Raw genomic sequence first — 21,630 nt, forward strand, 5'->3', positions numbered from 1 at the left:
CGAGTTCCACCTCTATGAACTAATTAAAATTATTCCAATACTTTGTTTTGACTTTCAAACCAGCACATGTGCAATGTTACCATCTAGTATAGGTGACTTCCTTTTGCTGAAGTGTCCTTAGATAGTTTACTATCCACCCACTCTGCATTCTGTGAGAACTCCAGTTGTAGCTGTGCCCTCAATCTAATCTTAAATGGTAAAGGATGCTGGATATTGCCAAGAGAAATGCAAGTTCTCTTAACATCTGCATCATATGAGAGATGCCAGCCAAACACGAGCAGTAAGGAGCTCAGCCTAGAAAAGAACTTGCAAGGAGGACTCCGATTTGAATAATATAAAATACGTGATAGGTCAATTGAAAACAAAGTCACATTGTCCATTATGCTTATTACGATGGCATGATGCCTTCATGTTTCCATGGCACACGCCACAAATGCCTTTTAAAGAGGCCTAGCTACAATCCAGCGGTGCAACTTTTGAAGAGCCCCAGGATCACTGGGATGCAGTGGACCAACAAGAATACGCAAATGTACTTAAGGCATTGCTTTGAGGAACAGCTGCAGCATAAATAAGCGCAAACACTAAATGCAGCAAATCCAATGACCTTAAAGAATAGAATAAAAATGAGAAGTCTTTGCAGATTCAGACAAACTAAAACAAATTGGAGCATCTCCAGAAATAAAAAATGCTCCATTGACTACGAGACGAGAACAGAAACGAAAAGCCAATGCGACTCGGAGTGCAAAGAATAAGGAGGCGTACCTTGCTTTCTTCTGTGAACCTGGGTGAGTTCATGGACCTCTGAGAAGAATGGGATTTAACTGTTAAATTGAGAACCCTAGTTATTAGGCTGGTGCACTGAAGCCTTCAGAAATTGGAAACCTCTCCCTGTTCCTCTGCTTCCTCCTTTTAATGATTCAGTTTCAGGACAATGGTACTGTACAGTAACTGAAGGCCCGAGGGAGAGCCCGGGGCCTTGCAGAGCACATAACACTTCACTGAAAACGCTATTGTATCTGGATGGGAGGGACTCTCCTTTGAAACTAGTCAAGTTAGAAGAGACTAACGAGTCATTAGAAAGTACGCTCGGTGACTTTAGTAGTGAGTTTATGTCTTAGGGGCCTGATAATTAGAAGCTTAGATGGGGATTTTCTGAAGACTGGAACGATGAGAAAAGCACTATGATCCTTCTCGCCCATATCTCGTGTGCATTATTCGCTATCCAGCCCATTGCACAAATGACTAATGTCTTCAACCGCGGAGGACAATGGCGGATTAAACGTGGGAAGCACCCAGCTCATGAAAATGTAAAGCAAGGGGAACTTTGAAGAACATATCTACAACAAAATATTCTTGCCACTGCTCCCCGCATATGCACTTTTCGTCTAGCAATAACAGGAAATGCATTCATCTCTCTCCGAGCACCAGGCTGCTTTCTTTGGAAGCAATCATTAGGTACAGAGACCGGTGTATTGTTCGGGGTCATTCTTGGACATTAATGAGGTTGCGTTATCCTTGAAGCCTCCACTCTTGGACGTATGCAAAGGCCTTGCCACTGATGGACACGAGTGGCCTTGAGTTCTATTTAGCAGTGCATTGCATGGAGTTGCATCCCATTTGTGCAGACATTATCTCTTATAAAAAGACCCGCTTGTACCTTCAGTTCAGAGAAATGTCCAAAAGTGTTTGAGGTCTTTCTATGTCTTTGATGCTTTTAACAAACATCTTGGAATAAGGAAAGAGGGCAGTAGCACAACTGTAGTAAATGTGAATTATACTTGGCGAGTGGATACAAACCAGAATGAGCTGCCATTTACTACATAAGCGCCACCAAAACTAGATCTGGCACTGGGAAAACTCTCATTGTCATCTGAGTTTACATTGCATCAGGGCACACTGGAACACAGAAATATTCCATAAGTCAGAATGATGTCTCTGTGTGTGACGGGCACATCACAAGTTCAAAGACGGGAAGAGCTAAGTCAGCCCTTTCTCTTTTCAAGGTCAATAATTTGGGTACCAGTATATTAGAGAATAGAAATACCTTTTCCCAATGCAACAAAATTGCAAAAAGGTGGTAGCTTATATAGGGATCCTACAACCTTTCCCCCCTCATTGGGGTGCAATGTTATTGCATTGACAACATCATTAACTCTTAGACTCTATTCATTACCTCAAGACTTTCAGCACCTTTGTATCATTTAATGGGACCACTGACTCAGTTGTCTAAAGGAAACATGGATGACTGATGACGCTGTTTCATGAATGAAGCCTATCATGCCTGGAATAGCACCTGCCAGAATGGAAAATAAATAATTCATATTCTACTCATCCCCCCTCCCCGCTCAACTGGTCTCCTACACCTGCCTGTCAATGTATCAGCATTCCACCTCATAATGACCGAAGGTTTTTTCTTGGTGTACGACAGCACAGAGGTGCTGTGCTGATAGGATACCCTGGAAATACACACCAAACTGAAAGGAAGTTGTGGCATCTCTATGCTTAGGCCCAATTCAATTAAGGCATTATGGTTAGAAGAATCTTTATGGCTCACAGAGTCTACTATACCCAACTTTATTCAACAATTCATCAATATTATGTTGCGAGCCTTAGCCCCAAGCCCCAGCCACCTCGATTGGGAAGTTGATGTACTCTTTGGACAGAAATGTCAATCTTCATTTTGAATATAACATTCTTTCTCTACTTTTAACCATAAACTTGCTCCAGGTTGTAATAACTTGTAATAACTTTAAGAAGCCATTTACTATTTATTGATAAAATTAATTGAAATATGTATATTCTTATAGTGATCCCGTCTCTACGGTCATTCTTTGTTTGTTTCACAATAAACATGTTACTCATTTCCCATATTCTTCTATGTGAAATCTACAACTAAATTATTTCTGTTGCTGCCTCTGCTATGCTTTCTCAAGTATCTTACATAATGGTGAACGAAACAGAGGCTTGTAAGTGTGACCCCGACATTTTTACTGAAGCCCGACTATATACACTGGACTAGTGTTAATGGCTTGTGTGTATTCTCCACTATCAGTGTTTGCTCGCAGCAAGTAGTTCTAAAAAGCCACAAAGAAACAATATAGAAAAGCTGAATAGGACACCACCTGCATACCTCCCCTTTGGTTTGGGCGTTAAACGTAGTTCCGTACAACAATTTCCGAGTTAAGAATGGAGACTGAAGAGCTCCAAATTAAGTACAAAGCAGAACCTAGGCATTAAAAAATGTTGTCTTGAGAGAACTTAAGATTTAAATGAAGTTTGTGATTTAGAAAGCTAACGTCCTGATTTACATTAAATAATATTCACATTGCTAAAATGATTTTCCCTGAATATCAATTTGCAATATGACAACAGAGCCTAGTTGCTCTCCTGAATGGTGGCCTTGCTTCAGCCCCGCTATTGGCCACATAGTAGCGGTGTCTGTAACTAGCAGAAGCTAGGACACCGTACATACCTCCATGTCTGGAAGTGATCTTTTTTTGCTAAGCAGATATCACTAAAACATTTTAGTTGCTTGGTTAAAAAAAAAAAAAGTTTGCAACATGTGGGGAGCAGAGAAGTGAGAAAGTCAAATTTTTTCACAATTCATTGAGTTGTATTTGCCCAAATGCGCATTTACAACTATTTTTTTATTATTACAAAGCCACTGGATGGCTGCAAGAAAATAGGGCAGGTTGAAGAAGAATCTCTTTTAATGCCCTTGTGCAAACTGAATCCGAGTTCACCTCGTGGCCTCTTTTTTATCTGGCGCACCATTAGCCATTCTCTCCAACTTCTTAAGGTTTGCTCGCGAGTTTTCTGTTCGAGGGAAAAAATTGCCTTTCCTATTCTTGAAATTCTGTTGGGGAGAAAGCCAAGCTATGAATATGGCACACTCATAATGATTTAACAAGGGCTTAATGAAATTTTCATCACAACCTGCTGTTCATTTTAATGGCATTTGAAAAACAATGGAACAATGGCTACGCGCAAGAAAAGATTTTTCATGCCATGCATTTGTAAGCCCAACATTCAGGTTCTTTCTCCTTCTCTCTCTCGTTTTCAAAGAGCTACGGATCTTTTGTTTGTACATTTTCATTTTAGCAGTGCTGAGATAATGCACAGACTCTGTAACCATTCTAATGTCTGACTGTAACCTTTGCTAATGGAGTCTCTGGAGCTTGTACAGCCTCCCACTCGAAGCTGTGTCCTTACATCTTGCCTATTGTTGGCTCTCTTCTTCCTCCTCATCAACCTTGTCCCCTTGTTTCCCTCCTCCCGCCAAATGCACACAGCTTGGACTGCCTTTTAGGAAGACGAATCATGGGGCTGGTCACTAAGTACCCTCAAATGTGAATCAGACGAGAAAAAGACCACCTTCGCTACGGCAACCTCTGGATGGGCAGAGGGCCATATCTCCCTTGGTGCTGGTCTCTGGTATTGTACTGGAGTGCAGGTCATTTTACCCTGGTCTTGTCAGAGAGGTTCCGGTTTTCTCAAGCTCACAATACTTGTAGGAGGTAACACGCTTACCATGATTGTTTTGGGGTCAATTTACTGAAGCAAAAACAAGTAAAATGTGTGCTCGTGTTGAGGGATGGCAGGGTATTTGAAAACAACGTTGGTGTTTATCAAAGATACACAGAAGCCATTTGGGAGCTCACTATCCATAGGAGAAGATTTCACATGAAGCCGACTATCAGCATCCACTGCTTTATCATTGCCACTCGTGTTCCCTAATAAGCCAGGACTGCATGAACTGAGGAGAATTGAAGACATGTGGACACTGGTAATCAAAAGCATAAAGAACAAGCATTTACAATGCAATGGTTTTGCCTTTGTTAAAGTTAGAGCTATTGGCATTGCTCTCGACATTATTTTTATTTATGTTTTTTTAACATAAATAAATGGCATTGTCATTTACAATGCCACTAGCTTTATCTCTCGCAAATGACACACACACACAGAGCCCCCCCCCACACACACACAGAGCCCCCCCCCCACACACACACAGAGCCCCCCACACACACAGCCACACAGAGCCCCCACACACACAGCCACACAAAGCCCCCCCCACACACAGCCACACAAAGCTTCCTACACACACAGCCACACAAAGCTTCCCACACACACAGCCACACAGAGCCCTCCACACACACCCACACAGCACAAGCAGGCAACAGGGGCACACGGAGGCACAAGCAGGCAACAGGGGCACACGGCGGCACAAGCAGGCAACAGGGGCACACGGAGGCACAAGCAGGCAACGGGGGCACACGGAGGCACAAGCAGGCAACGGGGGCACACGGAGGCACAAGCAGGCAACAGGGGCACACGGAGGCACAAGCAGGCAACAGGGGCACACGGAGGCACAAGCAGGCAACAGGGGCACGAAAACGGAGGCACAAGCAGGCAACAGGGGCACACAGAGGCACAAGCAGGCAACAGGGGCACACAGAGGCACAAGCAGGCAACAGGGGCACACAGAGGCACAAGCAGGCAACAGGGGCACACAGAGGCACAAGCAGGCAACAGGGGCACACAGAGGCACAAGCAGGCAACAGGGGCACACAGAGGCACAAGCAGGCAACAGGGGCACACAGAGGCACAAGCAGGCAACAGGGGCACACGGAGGCACAAGCAGGCAACAGGGGCACACGGAGGCACAAGCAGGCAACAGGGGCACACGGAGGCACAAGCAGGCAACAGGGGCACACGGAGGTACAAGCAGGCAACAGGGGCACACGGAGGCACACGCAGGCAACAGGGGCACACGATTACTGGTGGCTGACATTATTTCATGAAGTCGACCCATCACTTGTTTTGCTTTCCTTAAACAGAACAGTCAAAACCTAAAAAGCAGAGCAACACATCATGTTTTTAGAAGCCCTGCCTCTCCTAATGTCTTCTAGCTTATTATAACAATTTACCAAATACACACATAGCTGAGCACATTATTTACAACAGAATTTTACACTATGTCTCTTTAATTTTTGATTTGTGTGCATTTATGCATGGTATAATGCACTCTGGGTTAAGTAGTAACTGGTCTTGGTACCAAATGACCCAATTTACTATAAGCTCTTTATTTTGATGAGTCATCGATCTTTATAACTATTAATTCTCTATTAAGTACGTCCCGATTTCTATCTGGACGTGTATTGCTTCCAGCAACATCCTGCTCTGTATAAACGTTAAAAACATTCCCATACTGGCCTGTAACTGCACGTGTGCTATTACAAATGAAAAATCGCTCTTCATCTAAACTCAGATTGGGGCAATAATGCGTTCTTGGGACAGTGGACTCTTGGTCTAATATTATTCTCAATCTCTTGACGCTTAAGCTCCTTCTTACGCGTCTATTCAAAGGGGAATAATAAGTTGCTACCTACAAACTAGTGCACACAACCACCTCCCGTACTCCATGCAATCAGCTTACCTGACCGTCGGTGTCATCGTCACGGTCATCACAGGTCGCACAGGGTTTCGGAATCCGCTATGGGTGTCATTTACATTTGCAATGTAAATTACGTCGTTCCTTTCTCAGCACCCTTCAAACAATGAAGTTTCTCCCACATTTGTAAATTGAAATGGGACAAAGGCGGGTGAAAGTCAATGCACGGTCCTTTTCCTAGCTTGTATTTATTCATACCGAGGGATTTTTCATGCAAATGCCTGTAAGCGCACATGGGATGCTATAATTAGATTTCACCAAGTGCGTTTGAATCGCAGGGTCATTGACCCGAGAAGACACACATGCAGGCAGGAGTGCACGCTTCCATGTGTGTTCAGATCGCAGGGACACGTTTAGCAACATAGTGAGACATTTTCACGAGCAGCCGTCCTGCGAGAGGCTGGCACAGACAGACAGCCCTTCAAGCAGAGGGTTGTTTATGTGGCCGTGTGCGTGTGGGGGGCTTGGCTTCAGTGCCACCTGTAAAACACACGGCCCCATTCATTAACAAGCAGGGGGTGTCTTTGGAGACAGGCTGGCACAGAGGGGGTGAGGTGGCATGAGGCACTCTGTGTATGGTTGTAAATGAGTGTTGTGGCTTCTGTATCACCTGTAAATCACATGTCCACGTTGAGAAATCTGTCAGTTTTGACCTTTGCCCACGCTTGCTCTGCCTTTCCTCGGTTGAACACATGCTTTGGCATGATTACCATGTGCCCTCTTCGGGCTCGGGCACTGTCGGGTGCCCCAGAACAGGTGCCATGCTGCAGGGTGGGCATAAAGTCTTCCGACAGGCTACACCGTGCACCCACAGGAGACTAGGTCATCCTCGGCGCCCTCTTCTCGGGTCAATGTACATCCATGCAGAGGTCAGCTGATGGCGTGGGGCGTCCTCTAGAGAGCAGCCGTGACATCTCCCCCTTTAGGCACCGGTCGGGTGAGAACGCCCCCATCGGGAAGAGAGGAGGCGGCGGCGGCGGCATCTTGAACCCCGTCGATTCGGAAGACACCCCACAGGAACGCTTCGGGCTTCACAACTTTCTTGTTAAAGAGGAGCGCACTCGACTTCCTGCATGTTCCGCGATGCTTCGGCGACCACCATGAACCTTCGGCGGGCAGGGAGGGGCACAGTGGGAGAGAAGGTGGCAGAACTGGTGGAGGGAGAAGTTGAGGGTTAGGTGGGCGAAGGTCCCGTGCAGGGTGTTGTCTCGAGGGATCTCTGGGTAGGGCTGAGATGGGGTTGGCATCTGAAGTGTGATTGGCGGGAGGAGGCAGATCGCATGATTAGGGCCGGTCTCGGCAGAATCGGTGTTGTGAGGGGTCCTCACAAGAGTGCACCGAGCGGGTACAAGAGAAAGGTTAGTGAGGAAAGGCACGAAGAGCGGGAGGGGGGTCGGGAATGGCCACACACGCGGTAAACGGAGGAGGGGGGGGCGGAAAGGCACGAAGAGCGGGAGGGGGGTCGGGAACGGCCACACACGAGGTAAACGGAGGAGGGGGGGCGGAAAGGCACGAAGAGCGGGAGGGGGGTCGGGAACGGCCACACACGCGGTAAACAGAGGAGGGGGGGCGGAAAGGCACGAAGAGCGGGAGGGGGGTCGGGAACGGCCACACACGAGGTAAACGGAGGAGGGGGGGGCGGAAAGGCACGAAGAGCGGGAGGGGGGTCGGGAACGGCCACACACGAGGTAAACGGAGGAGGGGGGGTGGAAAGGCACGAAGAGCGGGAGGGGGTCGGGAACGGCCACACACTGACAGCGGGAGGGTGAGGGGCGGGAACAGACACACACACACAGACAAAGCAACAAACTAAAAAACAAAGCACTCACCTGGACATCTTCCGGCAGATCTCTTGCTTCCTGCTCTCCACTCCTCCTCCCGATGACGTGGTGGAGGCTCGGCCGGCTGGGCCAATCCCAGCGCGGCCCTGGCTGGAGGCGGACGGCTGCTTCTTTCGGCTGGCCGGCCTGAGGAGAGGGAGGGAAACGGGCTGCCACGGAGCGGGAGGGAGGGGCTATCGAGCGACTTTTGTGCAATCGTCCCGAGCAGGAAGGCTGATGCAGGTGCCGGCAATGCCGGACCAGATTCGGGGGCGTTCCCGGCTTTCGGCTGACATCGCGTGACGTAGCCAAAAGGGAAAAATTCTCGGGAACGCCCCCGAATCTGGTCTGGGATTGACAGACAGAGCCCTCTACCAATGGCTAGCCTCCATTTATGGAGCTAGCCAATGGGAGGAGGGGGCGGATACCCGACCCCACATAGAGATATCATTAGATTTTGCTAGCGCATGCGTACTTCGTACGCATTGCGTAGGCAAAACCTAAAAAAAGGAATTTGAATACAGTGAACACCAAGTGAAATCGAGCAAGCAGTTCAAGATGTGCTCATCACAAGACGCAGAGCTGATCAAATGTAAAACTTGTTTAGGTTACCTATAGGAAGCATAGAATGCATTGACCCATATATTGTAAAGCTGGGTATTAGGGGAACTCGGGCTCAAAAGCGAACTGTGAATTCCATGGTTTGTTTGCTGGCATTTGCCCGAGTATGACAAAGCAGTTAACAGCTTCAAGAAGCCACTACAATATGTCCTGAACTAACCAAGACCTGATTTACTCTGAGGTTTCAAAATCAGTTTCGAGGTGTAAGCTGAGCTATATAGGAAAGGGCATATGGTGAAAGCTTGGAACACAGACATCATAGGTTTGATGTACAAAGAAACCCTGAAACTCTGGAAACTTTGCTTCATAACCCAAACACAAATACCCAGAGACATAATGCTGCCAATGCTATTGATCGATTCTCCATTCCTACCTTCTGGTTCGCTTTTAATGAGCTCTTCCATTTTTCTCTGTTTCAGAGAGTCTACAACATCCGCCAAGCTGCCTTTGCGCCTTTCAGGAGTTCCCATGGCCGTGTTCGATACCAACTCCCCACTGCTCTGCCGTCCTCCTTCGTCGGCCTTCAGGGGTGAGGTAGCTGGGTTGTGCAGGACAAATGAAGGCATCATTTTATTGCCGTCGCCTTCCTAAAAGGTAAGTATGTTTAGAAAAGAGTTAGTTCATCACACAGGAAAACTATATTAGAGTTACTGGACTTACTGTTCCAGTGAAAGATTCAGAAAAAAGAGAGCTCTCTTTAGAAATAATAACAGAAATAAGGACAGTGAATGGGTATCCTCTGCCCAGAGTCACACAAATGTGCACAAACTTACACCCTGTAGACTGATTCTTGTGGGTTGCATAGACGAACGCATTTTTGGTGATTAGCACAACAGAAAAGGAGCACACATAGCACAGTCCCAGTCTCGCACATGCATGCAAGTGGCATTTCCACATAGCTGAAAACCTACAGGAGCACACGAGGTGGAAACGCTCAGACATATTTTTACTTTGACTTTTTTCTCCAAGAGAACCCCATTTTTCGCATATGGAGAAACTAGTTATCTATACTTCTATGAAGTAGGGGGAGGCTCATTTTCCTTTACTTTCCTGCGCCTACGTTTGCACCCTTGTATTTAGTTATGACACTGCATATTAACTGATGGTTATCATTCTTAAATCGAATCAGTGTGCAAAGCTGACACAGATCTCCTGGACTCAGGAACAGGGAATTTCCATCTGCAGAGTCTTTTCTTTTTGTTTAGCACGTTACATGCCCAAATCATGCCCAAATAACTTTGCGAATCGGGTCTTCAGATACTGGGTGGCAGAACACTGGGGTAGTAAATACTGAGTAGGAGAATACAAGTGAGCACCCCAATTCCCAAGCTAGTTACATGTCAGGAGGAAGATGTTGTTGAGGCTATAAAACAGGACACAAACCAGTGAATTGGTTTAAGATATAAGGTCGTCATTTCAGATTCAATAGAATATTTTGCACCTGAAAATTACTGAAGCTGCATGGTACAATCTGTAATGAGTACACGGTTATCTCCAGGGCTTTGTCCCTCAACCATCAACATCTGTGTATGTGTCTCAGTGCCCACAGTCATGTCACTTATTCCTATTACTTTTGCCTTTTGAAAATGTTCACTTTTTTTTGGGGAAGAATGAAGCAGGAAATTAGCTTATGTAGATGTTTTTCTACAAACCTTCTAGCTTGATTTGCCAAAGACACTTCATGTGTCTGCCTGAAGACAGGCAGACAGAGGGAGGTCCAGCCTACACTAGTGGTGTGACCATCCAACCAATGAAAGAAAATGTGTTTTTTTCGTGACATTTAGCGATATCCTTTTTTGCTGTGACAATTACACTAAAACAATATGCCAGAGATTTCTTGGAACTCTGACTAGTAATGCATATCACAAGGCGATCGCTCTCATACATTAGGTTTACAAATATTTAATTACAAACATTTACCCACCAGAGATGGTCAAAGACATGTTGCATTATTTTTACTGCCAATTAGCTTTTCTCATACATAAAGGCCTAATCCGGGGAAGTATATATTTGCTCCATTCCCTCTGTTGCAGATGTCACATAGTCAATTCGCATTTCACCTGGCACATGCCTCAGTGAGGTAGTATGATGTGCCTCTGTTTGGTAACTATATCAAAACAAGCATTGTGTGTGTGTGTGTGTGTGTGTGTGTGTGGTTGTGTGTGTGTGTGGTTGGTTGTGGGTGTGTGTGTGGTTGTGTGTGTGTGTTTGGTTGTGTGTGTGTGTGTGGTTGTGTGTGTGTGTGTGTGTGTGGTTGTGTGTGTGTGGTTGTGTGTGTGTGGTTGTGTGTGTGTGGTTGTGTGTGTGTGGTTGTGTGTGTGTGGTTGTGTGTGTGGTTGGCTGTGTGTGTGGCTGTGTGTGTGGCTGTGTGTGTGGCTGTGTGTGTGGCTGTGTGTGTGGCTGTGTGTGTGTGGTTGTGTGTGTGTGGTTGTGTGTGTGTGGTTGTGTGTGTGTGCGCTTGTGTATGTGTGGTTGGGTTTGGTTGTGAGTGTGTGTGTGGTTGTGTGCGTGGTGGTTGTGTGTGTGGTTGTGTGTGTGGTTGTGTGTGTGGTTGTGGTTGTGTGTGTGGTTGTGAGTGTGTGTGTGGTTGTGAGTGTGTGTGTGGTTGTGAGTGTGTGTGTGGTTGTGAGTGTGTGTTTGTGTGTGGGTTTGTGTGTGTGGTTGTGTGGTTGTTGTGTTTGGGGTTGTGTGGTTGTGTGGTTGTTGTGTTTGGGGTTGTGTGTTTGGGGTTGTGTGTGTGGTTGTGTGTGTGTGGTTGTGTGTGTGTGGTTGTGTGTGTGTGTGGTTGTGTGTGTGTGGTTGTGTGTGTGTGGTTGTGTGTGTGTGTGGTTGTGTGTGGTTGTTTGTGTGTGGTTGTGTGTGTGTGGTTGTGTGTGTGGTTGTGTGTGGTTGTGTGTGTGGCTGTGGTTGTGTGTGTGTGTGGTTGTGAGTGTGTGTGTGGTTGTGTGTATGGGTGTGTGTGGTTGTGTGGTTGTTGTGTTGTGCTTGGGGTTGTGTGTGTGGTTGTGGTTGTGTGGGGTTGTGTGTGTGGTTATGGTTGTGTGTGGTTGTGTGTGTTTGTGTGTGTGGTTGTGTGTGTGTGTGGTTGTGTGTGTATGTGTGTGTGTGTGTGGTTGGGTTTGGTTGTGAGTGTGTGTGTGGTTGTGTGCGTGGTGGTTGTGTGTGTGGTTGTGTGTGTGGTTGTGTGTGTGGTTGTGGTTGTGTGTGTGGTTGTGAGTGTGTGTGTGGTTGTGGTTGTGTGTGTGGTTGTGAGTGTGTGTGTGGTTGTGAGTGTGTGTGTGGTTGTGAGTGTGTGTGTGGTTGTGAGTGTGTGTTTGTGTGTGGGTTTGTGTGTGTGGTTGTGTGGTTGTTGTGTTTGGGGTTGTGTGGTTGTGTGGTTGTTGTGTTTGGGGTTGTGTGTTTGGGGTTGTGTGTGTGGTTGTGTGTGTGTGGTTGTGTGTGTGTGGTTGTGTGTGTGTGGTTGTGTGTGTGTGTGGTTGTGTGTGTGTGGTTGTGTGTGTGTGGTTGTGTGTGTGTGTGGTTGTGTGTGGTTGTTTGTGTGTGGTTGTGTGTGTGTGGTTGTGTGTGTGGTTGTGTGTGTGGCTGTGGTTGTGTGTGTGTGTGGTTGTGAGTGTGTGTGTGGTTGTGTGTATGGGTGTGTGTGGTTGTGTGGTTGTTGTGTTGTGCTTGGGGTTGTGTGTGTGGTTGTGGTTGTGTGGGGTTGTGTGTGTGGTTATGGTTGTGTGTGGTTGTGTGTGTTTGTGTGTGTGGTTGTGTGTGTGTGGTTGTGTGTGTATGTGTGTGTGTGTGTGGTTGTGTGTGTGGTTGTGATTGTGTGTGTGTGTGGTTGTGTGTGTGGTTGTGTGTGTGGTTGTGGTTTTGTGTGTGGCTGTGTGTGTGGCTGTGGTTGTGTGTGTGCTTGGGTGTGGTTTTGAGTGTGTGTGTGTGTGTGGTTGTGTGTGTGGTTGTGTGTGCGGTTGTGTGTGTGGTTGTCTGTGTAGTTGTGGTTGTGTGTGTGGTTGTGTGTGTGGTTGTGTGTGTGGTTGTGTGTGTGGTTGTGTGTTTGTGTGGTTGTGTGTGTGGTTGTGTGTTTGTGTGGTTGTGTGTGTGGTTGTGTGTGTGTGTGGTTGTGTGTGTGGTTGTGTGGTTGGGTGTGGTTGTGTGTGTGCGTGTGTGGTTGTTTGTGTGGTAGTATGTGTGGTTGTGTGTGTGGCTGTGTGTGGCTGTGTGTGTGGCTGTGTGTGTGGATGTGTGCTGTTGTTGTGGTTGTATGTGTGTGATTGTTGTGGTTGTATGTGTGTGATTGTTGTGTGTGGTTGTGTGTGGTTGTGTGTGTGTTTGTGTGTGTGTGTATGTTTGTGTGTGTGTGTGTGTCGTTGTATGTGTGGTTGTGTGTGTGTGGTTGGGTGTGTGGTTGTGTGTGGTTGTGTGTGGGTGTGTGTGGTGTGTGTGTGTTGTGTGTGTGTGTGTGTGTTTGTGTGTGTGTGGTTGTGTGGTTGTGTGTATGTGGTTGTGTGTGTATGTGGTTGTGCGTGTATGTGGTTGTGCGTGTATGTGGTTGTGCGTGTATGTGGTTGTGCGTGTATGTGGTTGTGCGTGTATGTGGTTGTGTGTGTGTGGTTGTGTGTTTGTGTGTGTTGTTGTGTGGGTGTGGTTGTGTGTGGTTGTTTGTGTGGTTGTGTGTGTGGTTGTGTGTGTGGTTGTGTGTGTAGTTGTGTGTGTGGTTGTGTGTGTAGTTGTGTGTGTGGTTGTGTGTGTGGTTGTGTGTGGTTGTGTGTGTGGTTGTGTGTGTGGTTGTGTGTGTGGTTGTGGGGTTGGGTGTGGTTGTGTGTGTGGTTGTGTGTGTGTGGTGTGTGTTTGGTTGTGTGTTTGACTGCGGTTGTTGTGTGTGTGTGTTTGTGTATGGTTCTATGTGTGGTTGTATGTGTGGTTGTGTGTGTAGTTGTGTGTGTAGTTGTGTGTGTGGTTGTGTATGTGTGGTTGTGGTTGTGTATGTGTGGTTGTGGGTGTGTGTGTGACAGTAATACTAAAAGCATCTCAAAATAAAGGAACACAAACATCGAGTTTGGAGAAAGAGAAAGTACATTGTAAGTCAAATGGGCGCAGCAAAGCATTGACACAACAAAACAAGATTACTTAGCGAACACCGAGTGCTGATAATGGATACACACAGCCAATCATCTTAAAAGTTCAATTACAACCAATATGCACTTAAACCTGCCCCCTCCTTGTGAGTTGCAACCCATATTTCATGAGTTATAACTGCTGCACCCACCATAGCGCTTTGAGATCTTAAGCGCAACAAAGGTCTAATCGACTAACCATTCGCCAACATGCTGTGCTTTTAAAGAGAATGTGCCAAAAGTTTCCAGCTTCCTCATCATGTCCTCATGAAAGCGCCAACGAAAGGACTCCCTGAATGGTGCAACGGACATGAAGCAGCCGCTGCGTTCAGAAATAAATACTGTGAACGTTGGCCAGTTTCATAGTAACATTTCCCTAATGTTCCTCAAGTCACAAAACAGTAATACTAAAAGCATCTCAAAATAAAGGAACACAAACATCGAGTTGGTGGAAAGAGAAAGCACATTGAGGCAGCGATTTAAAGTGGGGATGATATTGCCGGACGGAGATGCATCCAGTGGGAGAATCCCGAACGCTTGTAAGCGTGAAGGCGGGTGGAGGGGCGGAGGCAGAAAGCAAGAAAGAGGAAAGACAGATGGCACTGATGGCTGGCGGTTCGCGCGTGCACGCTCCCGTGAACGCAAGCTTGTTGCCAGCCAGCAGCACTTTGAAAACTCACCTACTAAAGTCTCTCCGAGCAGCGCTTGTTCGCTGACTCAGCGAGACCTAAAAAACAATCAAAAAGGCAACTTTTCTGACTCGGGTCTCTATTCCTAATTCTTACGTAATTGGCAGAGATTTTTAGAATAGCAAAACAACATTATACATTCTTGAGAACACCATCTTTCAAAATGTGTTATAAACATTGAATTTTTATAGTGTGCCGGGAAGGCCATGGCCACATTCCATTGATCAATAGGCGGATTTGTTAATCAGCTTACATTGTCTCTAGGTCAGAGTCTGTTTCCATCTGTGACCAATAAAATTATCATCAAACTCTATTTATTGTGCACTGTTAATGCCACACAATGGCAGCACAATATACATTAAACATTGAAGAGGAACAGCTATAAAAACATAATTAAATAATGGACTAAGCCATTTCACAGAAGTACTGATGAGAAGAATAGCTGCCCTGACCTGGGTTACCCTTGGGTTTCTGGAAGACTTTGGCCACATGGGAAATGGTGCTTGCTGTAAGGAGCTCACTGACAATCATCAAGTGTGTAAGGAAGTAAGGGTGTTTAATGGATCAGAAGATTCTGCAGTTTGTGCATAGAGGGAGGCATAGTACAGGTCTTCAATGTTCCTGTGCAATCTTCGTTTACCGTATAAATATTAATCTGAAAGAATACCTAAATAATACACACTTTTAGTGCAATGGCATTGTTACTGTGCAAGAATAATACCAGGCTATAATAACAAGCTTGAAATTTAAGTATACAGAGGTCTACTAAATCTTAGATATTACATAAATCCCTCAACAGCTTTCGAGGTACCTTCTCTATCTCCAGGGTTCCACTGATATTCTTGGCTATGGTTAAACCTATACTCACATGGGTTCATTCAGAGTGTGGCGGATGGCCCACCCGTCCAGCAGAGGTTAGAGTCTCCGCTCAACTGGCAGCAAACCACCGATTCTATTTAGAGAGCGCTGACTGCCTGGTGGGGATCTGTAAAGCCTTCACTGCGATAATCGGTTGGTAGTTGTAGCAAAGCAGGTGAACTTTGCATAGCATACACTAATTCGTTGCACCTACTCAACAAAGTATTGTTTTCCAGAAACAAATCCACAGGGGATGGGGAGGTAGGTTCCTATGTAAAACAAAAAAATAAATGACTGTGACATGTTCGGAGACTTCTCCCAGTGGGCGGAGGTCATTCAGTGATTTCCATACCTGGGACCAGGGATAGAAATCCATAACTAATACCGTCTTGCTTGGCAGTATTGGGTATGGAACTGGAGTAACAGTCACCACGCCATTAATAGTGTGTGTGTGTGTGTGTGTGTGTGTGTGATTTTGTCCGTACTACAGCGCACATTTAATAGTGCAACAGTATTGATTGGGCTTATGGGAATATAGACTGCTTGTTTATGGAATATCTGGTCTCTGAAAACAGATAAAAGACCACTGTGGTGCAAGTCCTCTTTTATCATAATAGAACGCATGCTTCTGAGTAACAGTTACTACCTGTGAATCTGCAGAGCTGTCAACGTGCTAGAAAATGTATACTTAAAATTGAATGTTAAGAATGGTCTTCTATGTGTCTGGTTTAGTTTCGATTGAAGTCTACATAAATATATGCATAACAGAAACATGTACGCAGGGACATAAATGACCGAGATAAATCTCGTGTGCAAAGTATTGACTGAGTAACAAGTCATCAGAACAGAGTTACATTTTGGTCTCCAAACAACAAAATAAAATGTAACAACTCAGAAGTAGCTTCACAAGTAGATAGATTATAACAATTCACAAAATAAATATTTTCATACTGAAACAAAATATACTGAAAACGTTCCAACAACTGCACATAAACTCAGATGATTATTTTGCAACGTAGAGCTACTCACTTCTGCCAATTATTTAACGGAAAGAGTGTCCCCTGCAGGATAGCTCTCCCTCTGTAATTCCCAAGCTGGATTTTCACTTTCCCCATGATAAAAGCAAGCCCTTCCTTTGACCGAACAGTGCAAGTACTCACCAGTAAAAGAGGGAGTTCTAGATTTCCTCTCGCCTGCTTCAGTTCAGAAATCCAGAAAAATACTGCTCGAGTTCCCATCAAAGGAGACCCGCTGAATCCGAATTGGCCCAAATATTTTTCATTTGGTTTCAACAATATGTGACTTCTAGGATCAACTGTTTCTCCCTGGGCAGCATGCAGCCGGTAATGGATATTTCTTCTCCAGTTCAATGGTAAAATAAGCTTCCGGCTTCTCGGGATCACGTGAATAATCTTCCTTTGTTAATCTTGGCAAGCTTTACCTAATCTAGTTCACTTGTCGCCTTTGTGATTGACAGGAAAAATCAAGCTGCTGAGCAATGGACAGTGCTTCATAGGCGGTTTCGGTCTTCATGGAAAATAGAATTGTAAAATTCTACAATTACACTATAAACCTTTGGGATTCTGGAAATCGGATTGTCTCGCTTCATTTACCTATAGCAAATGTATTTTCAATTATTGTTTTTAGTTAAAGGTAAATAGTGCTTCATGTCACTGATGAACTGTTGAAGCACTTGTGCTTGGTTGGAACAGTTTAAGTTTATTCGGGAAATATTTTGGTGTACTCCCGCAAGACTATTTATTATTTTTTTTATTTCACAGAGTTTTATATAGCGCGAACTTGACCCGAATCGATTATCAGAGCGCTTTACAATGCACCGGTTGCATTACATGAGGACACATTCATTTTTTGTTAGGCACGGGGAGGTTAAGTGATTTGCCCACAATCACAGGATGTTCAGCATCATTGCCGAGGCTCGAACCCAGTTCCCCAGATTCTAAGTCGACCGCCCTAGCCATTAGGCCAACTCCATTACATTGGAGTCTAGTTATCTCAATCTTGTTTCAAACAGAGAGAGACAGCCGGCCATTTCTGTAAGAGCCTGTTCATTCTCTTGCAAGGTGGAAATGCTAGGGGGGTGGAAATGCAGACAAACTTCCTCTCCATGCAGGTCTCGTGGTTCTAGAGAACAGAGTTCCAATAGACTGACATCAGACATGCCAACCCTCCCGATTCAGGCGTGAGACTACCGATTTGAAGGCTAGTCTCCCGCCTCCCGATTCCTACAAGCAAAAACCCAATTCCTCGGGGTTTTCAGCTGACAGGGCTTGGTATTGTGGAAACTGTTAATTCTTCCAGCAAAGAGTGCCGATGCAGCAGGGGCCCTCGAAGGGGTGAAACACCAACAAAGCGTCATTAACAAGGGAATCGTCTTTTAAAGACCTGCGAAGTACTGGGGGGGGGGGTGTATGCACTGCCAACAACCTGCCAGGCCAGTGCCCAACACTTACAACACCCTCTCTGCCTGCCATTATGCTCCATGCTTCTGAAAGGTAAGAAAAAAACGTGCATTTGCGTTTCAAATGTCCGATCCTACAGCAGCACACTTCCAAAGCCCATACATGCCAGTAACCCGATTCAAAGCCCCATTCTCACGATTTTATTTTTAATCTCCCACTTTGCTCTCCTGAAATGTTGGCATGTATGTGACATGGAAGCCAGCATATTTACATGGCACTTGATGGCAGGCTCCAAGTTGATTTTAACTTTTTCCCCACTGCCCATTACCCTCCACCCAGAGGATGCTTGTTCCAAGGAGCCACCGGGAACTCGGTCACCCTGCCAATATGGCGGTTGTGCCGGTCCCCAGGACGCTTCCTCGGCGGGGAGCAGGGGCCAGCGCTGGAGTACGTGCTCGGCACCCGCCTCCCGCCCACCCCCATTGGCAGCCACGCCGTGCCCTGTGAGACCTCTAAGCACTGCCGGGGCAAACGCAGGGGAGACAAATGTGTCCCGGAACTTGCTGGGACCTGCTCTTGCCAGTTTTTTCTGGTATCACAGGTTCAATAAAAGGAGCCGTGGAGCGGAAGGAAGGTGTTTTCCTTGCTGCTCCACTGCAGCACACACCGCCTAGCCTGCCCAAACGCCAGAGGACTTCTAGAAGCTCCGGTTTCTTTTTCTCTTGTTTCTCTTTTGACAGGTGGCAGGAGGACATGGGGGCTCATTGGAGGCAGTTCGAGAAGTGCCTTTTTTCGGCGGAAGGAAAAGCAGACACTTGTTTGTTACACCCCTGGTAGGCCTGCACTGCACCGCAGCCAGGAGTCACTCGGGTTAGAGTACCAACTCACTCCAACCACTGGATTAGCTGGTGGGAGTGGCTCTGGCTGTGAAGGTACTTGGGCAGACCAGAGGCGTGCACAGCCAAGGTAAGGGTTTGGGCATGGTCCCGACCAGAGCATTGGACAGCCACACTGTGCTAAAGAAGGCTGTAGTTTCAAGAAGGCTGTGATTTCTTGGCTAGTGTCAGGAGCCAGGACATTAATTCTGACAGACAGGGAAATTAAAGACCTAATGGCAGCTAAAGGTAAGAAGAGATGTTGTCCAAAGACATAGGGTCTAATGCTTTGTTCCTCTCACTTTTCATCAAACATCAGTAATTTCGTGCCCCCGTATTCCTCACCTTTCTGCTCTATGAGGTATGCCGAATAGGAGGAATTACAATATAGTTGCTGGTAAATGGGAGCTTAATCTTTGAGGCACGGTGCTGGAAATCACCAATGCGTGAAATTTCCCAAGTATTATATTTATTTTAGTCCTTAATTGGAGCCAGTGGTTAGCGGTGCTTGGCACCGACACAATTATCAAAACCGACTTATAACAGTCTGCCACAGGGTGGCACTGTCTATCTAAAGGGAGAGATAAGGATAACAGTCGCTGATTCAGTCAATAGACAAAAAAATAACTAATACCTGCAGTCTAAGCAATTGTTGTAACTTTGAGGTCCAGAAATAGTCTCAATTGTCACACTTGAGGGAGTGTGAGGGTGGGTAATTGTGTTTGCGATGTAATTGGTAGCACTGGCAGAAGTAATGGATGATGCATGCTGCAGTGGCATCCTGACGAAGGCCCTGGCATCTACTATTATTTCACACATTGTCATTCACAGCGTATTATTGGTTCCTACCTTTCATTGTCATATTGCGTGGTGCACTGCTTGAATTCATGTATGTACACCTGTTATGTTCCCCTTTTGCCTGCTTCCAGATCCCTCTGACTCAAATCTTATAGAAATAACCTGTGACGTACAGCACAAAAAGCTAAAATGAAGTGATAGTAGACACAGATGTCGTGAAAGAGCTCAACCAAGGTTGGTCGCAGCAACCTCGGTTCGGATCCGAGTCATGGCATTGAGGGTGACAATGTCCTGGCAGTGGGCTGCACTTTTATAGAATACCTTTACCTTTTGATCATAAAACTGTTTGCATGTCATTACTCTGACATATAGATTGTTTTCACCCACAATTAGTAAATTCTTTTGGGTGCCGGTCTTCACGAGGGATACCGCGGGCTCGTTCCCGGTCTAAAGGGCGCTGATAGGTGGCTGGGGTAGAGAAGCTCCGCATCCGGTAGGCCTTTGGGCCAATTCCTGCCTAGGCACCAAAAGAATACCATAAAAGCGCAGCCCCTGGGGAAGTAGTATTGGGGGCGTAGGCCGGAGAATGTGGGGGTAGAGAAGTTCCGCTTCCGAAAGGCCTTTGGGCTAATCCGCGCACAGGCGAATGGGCACCAAGTCGGCATAACAGCACAGCCCCTGTGAAGTAGTGTTGGGAGAGTAGGCTGGGAGTGCAGGGGGTAGGGAAGTTGGGCTTCTGACAGGACTTTGGGCCAATCCCCGCACAGGCGCATGGGCGCCATGTCGGCATAACAGCACAGCCCCTGTGAAGTAGTGTTGGGGGGAGTAGGCTGGGAGCTGGGAGTGCGGGGGTAGGGAAGTTGGGCTTCTGGCAGGCCTTTGGGCCAATCCCCGCATGGGCGCCAAGTCGGCATAACAGCACAGCCCATGGAAAGTAGTATTGGGGGTGTAGCCGGGAGGGTGCGGGGGTAAGGAAGTTCGGCTTCTCCCAGTATGTGCTGATCTGTGTCATTTCTGCAATGGATCAAGGCAGAAGGGCCTGCCCTTCTAAATTATGTGGAGATCTTTAAGCTCAAAAACTGTGAACACTGTTTCACAATAAGGCACAGGTTTAGACTTGCTCTTCCATCATCAGAGACATAGGTTTCTCATACATCAACATCCAAACCAGTGGAAGCGATACGCCATGTTTACGCTCACTAGCCAATGCCTCCTGCCCTCTTGCGCCATCAGCACTTACGCCCTTTTGGGGTAGAAAATATTTGACAAAAAGACAACATATGGTATCAGCTGAAATACTCTTTTTTTTCGCCTGTCACCATCCAAAGCAAATCGTAACTCTGACTGTCTCACAGGCCGATCACTGGTCCTTGAATACCAACAGCTAGTGCTCTCCAAACACCACTACGTCGATGATGGAGAAACGTGTTTGCCCAATCTACCAAGTTTCCCTCTGCTAAGGCAGGGGAAACGGGCAATGTAATAACATGTTTGACTGATCTCCCCTTCACCCACCACCTCTGCAAAAGCAGCAGGAAACAAATGATGCAGAAACATGCTTGAGGACTCCTGTCACCTTCTGCATCTGCTAAACCAGAGATAGCTGCAGACGGACTGCTTTATCTAGGCCGCAATGAAGGAAAGCAGCAGCTATGTTAGAAATGTTGGACCATCGCCTGAAGCTGAACAATCAATTTTTGAAGTGCATTAAATGTTGGCATTATGTGTGCTGCAGAAGCTAAGGTGTGAATGTGTCTGTGCAGGTGTGCTATCTGCCTGTGTACAGCAATAGTGAATTTCTAAATGCACTGGAGTGTCCTGGTGATTTTGTCATTCACCCTTGCCAAAAGAATACGTATCTACCACCGAAAATTCCTTGTGCGGCCAAAGTATGGTGTGCTGAAGACACTAGATTTAAGAGAACAAAGTGATAAGATGTCTAGAAAACATATGGGTACTAACACTTTGTGACCCTCCTACTAAAGGACATCGCTTT

At 46.3% G+C, this 21,630-nt stretch overlaps 1 protein-coding gene across 1 annotated transcript in view; it reads right to left on the reverse strand.

The window, feature by feature from the left end:
* The window catches only part of SOX5 (SRY-box transcription factor 5), a 454,156-nt gene that overhangs the window by 322,157 nt on the left and 110,369 nt on the right, over positions 1-21,630 (reverse strand). Inside the window, exon 3 of the mRNA XM_078674095.1 lies at positions 9,266-9,479. Coding sequence (XP_078530221.1) covers positions 9,266-9,479 — 214 coding nt within the window. The remainder of the gene's footprint in view (positions 1-9,265; positions 9,480-21,630) is intronic.

Source organism: Lissotriton helveticus, chromosome 1_1 (assembly GCF_964261635.1).
Source record: "Lissotriton helveticus chromosome 1_1, aLisHel1.1, whole genome shotgun sequence".
NCBI lineage: Eukaryota > Metazoa > Chordata > Amphibia > Caudata > Salamandridae > Lissotriton > Lissotriton helveticus.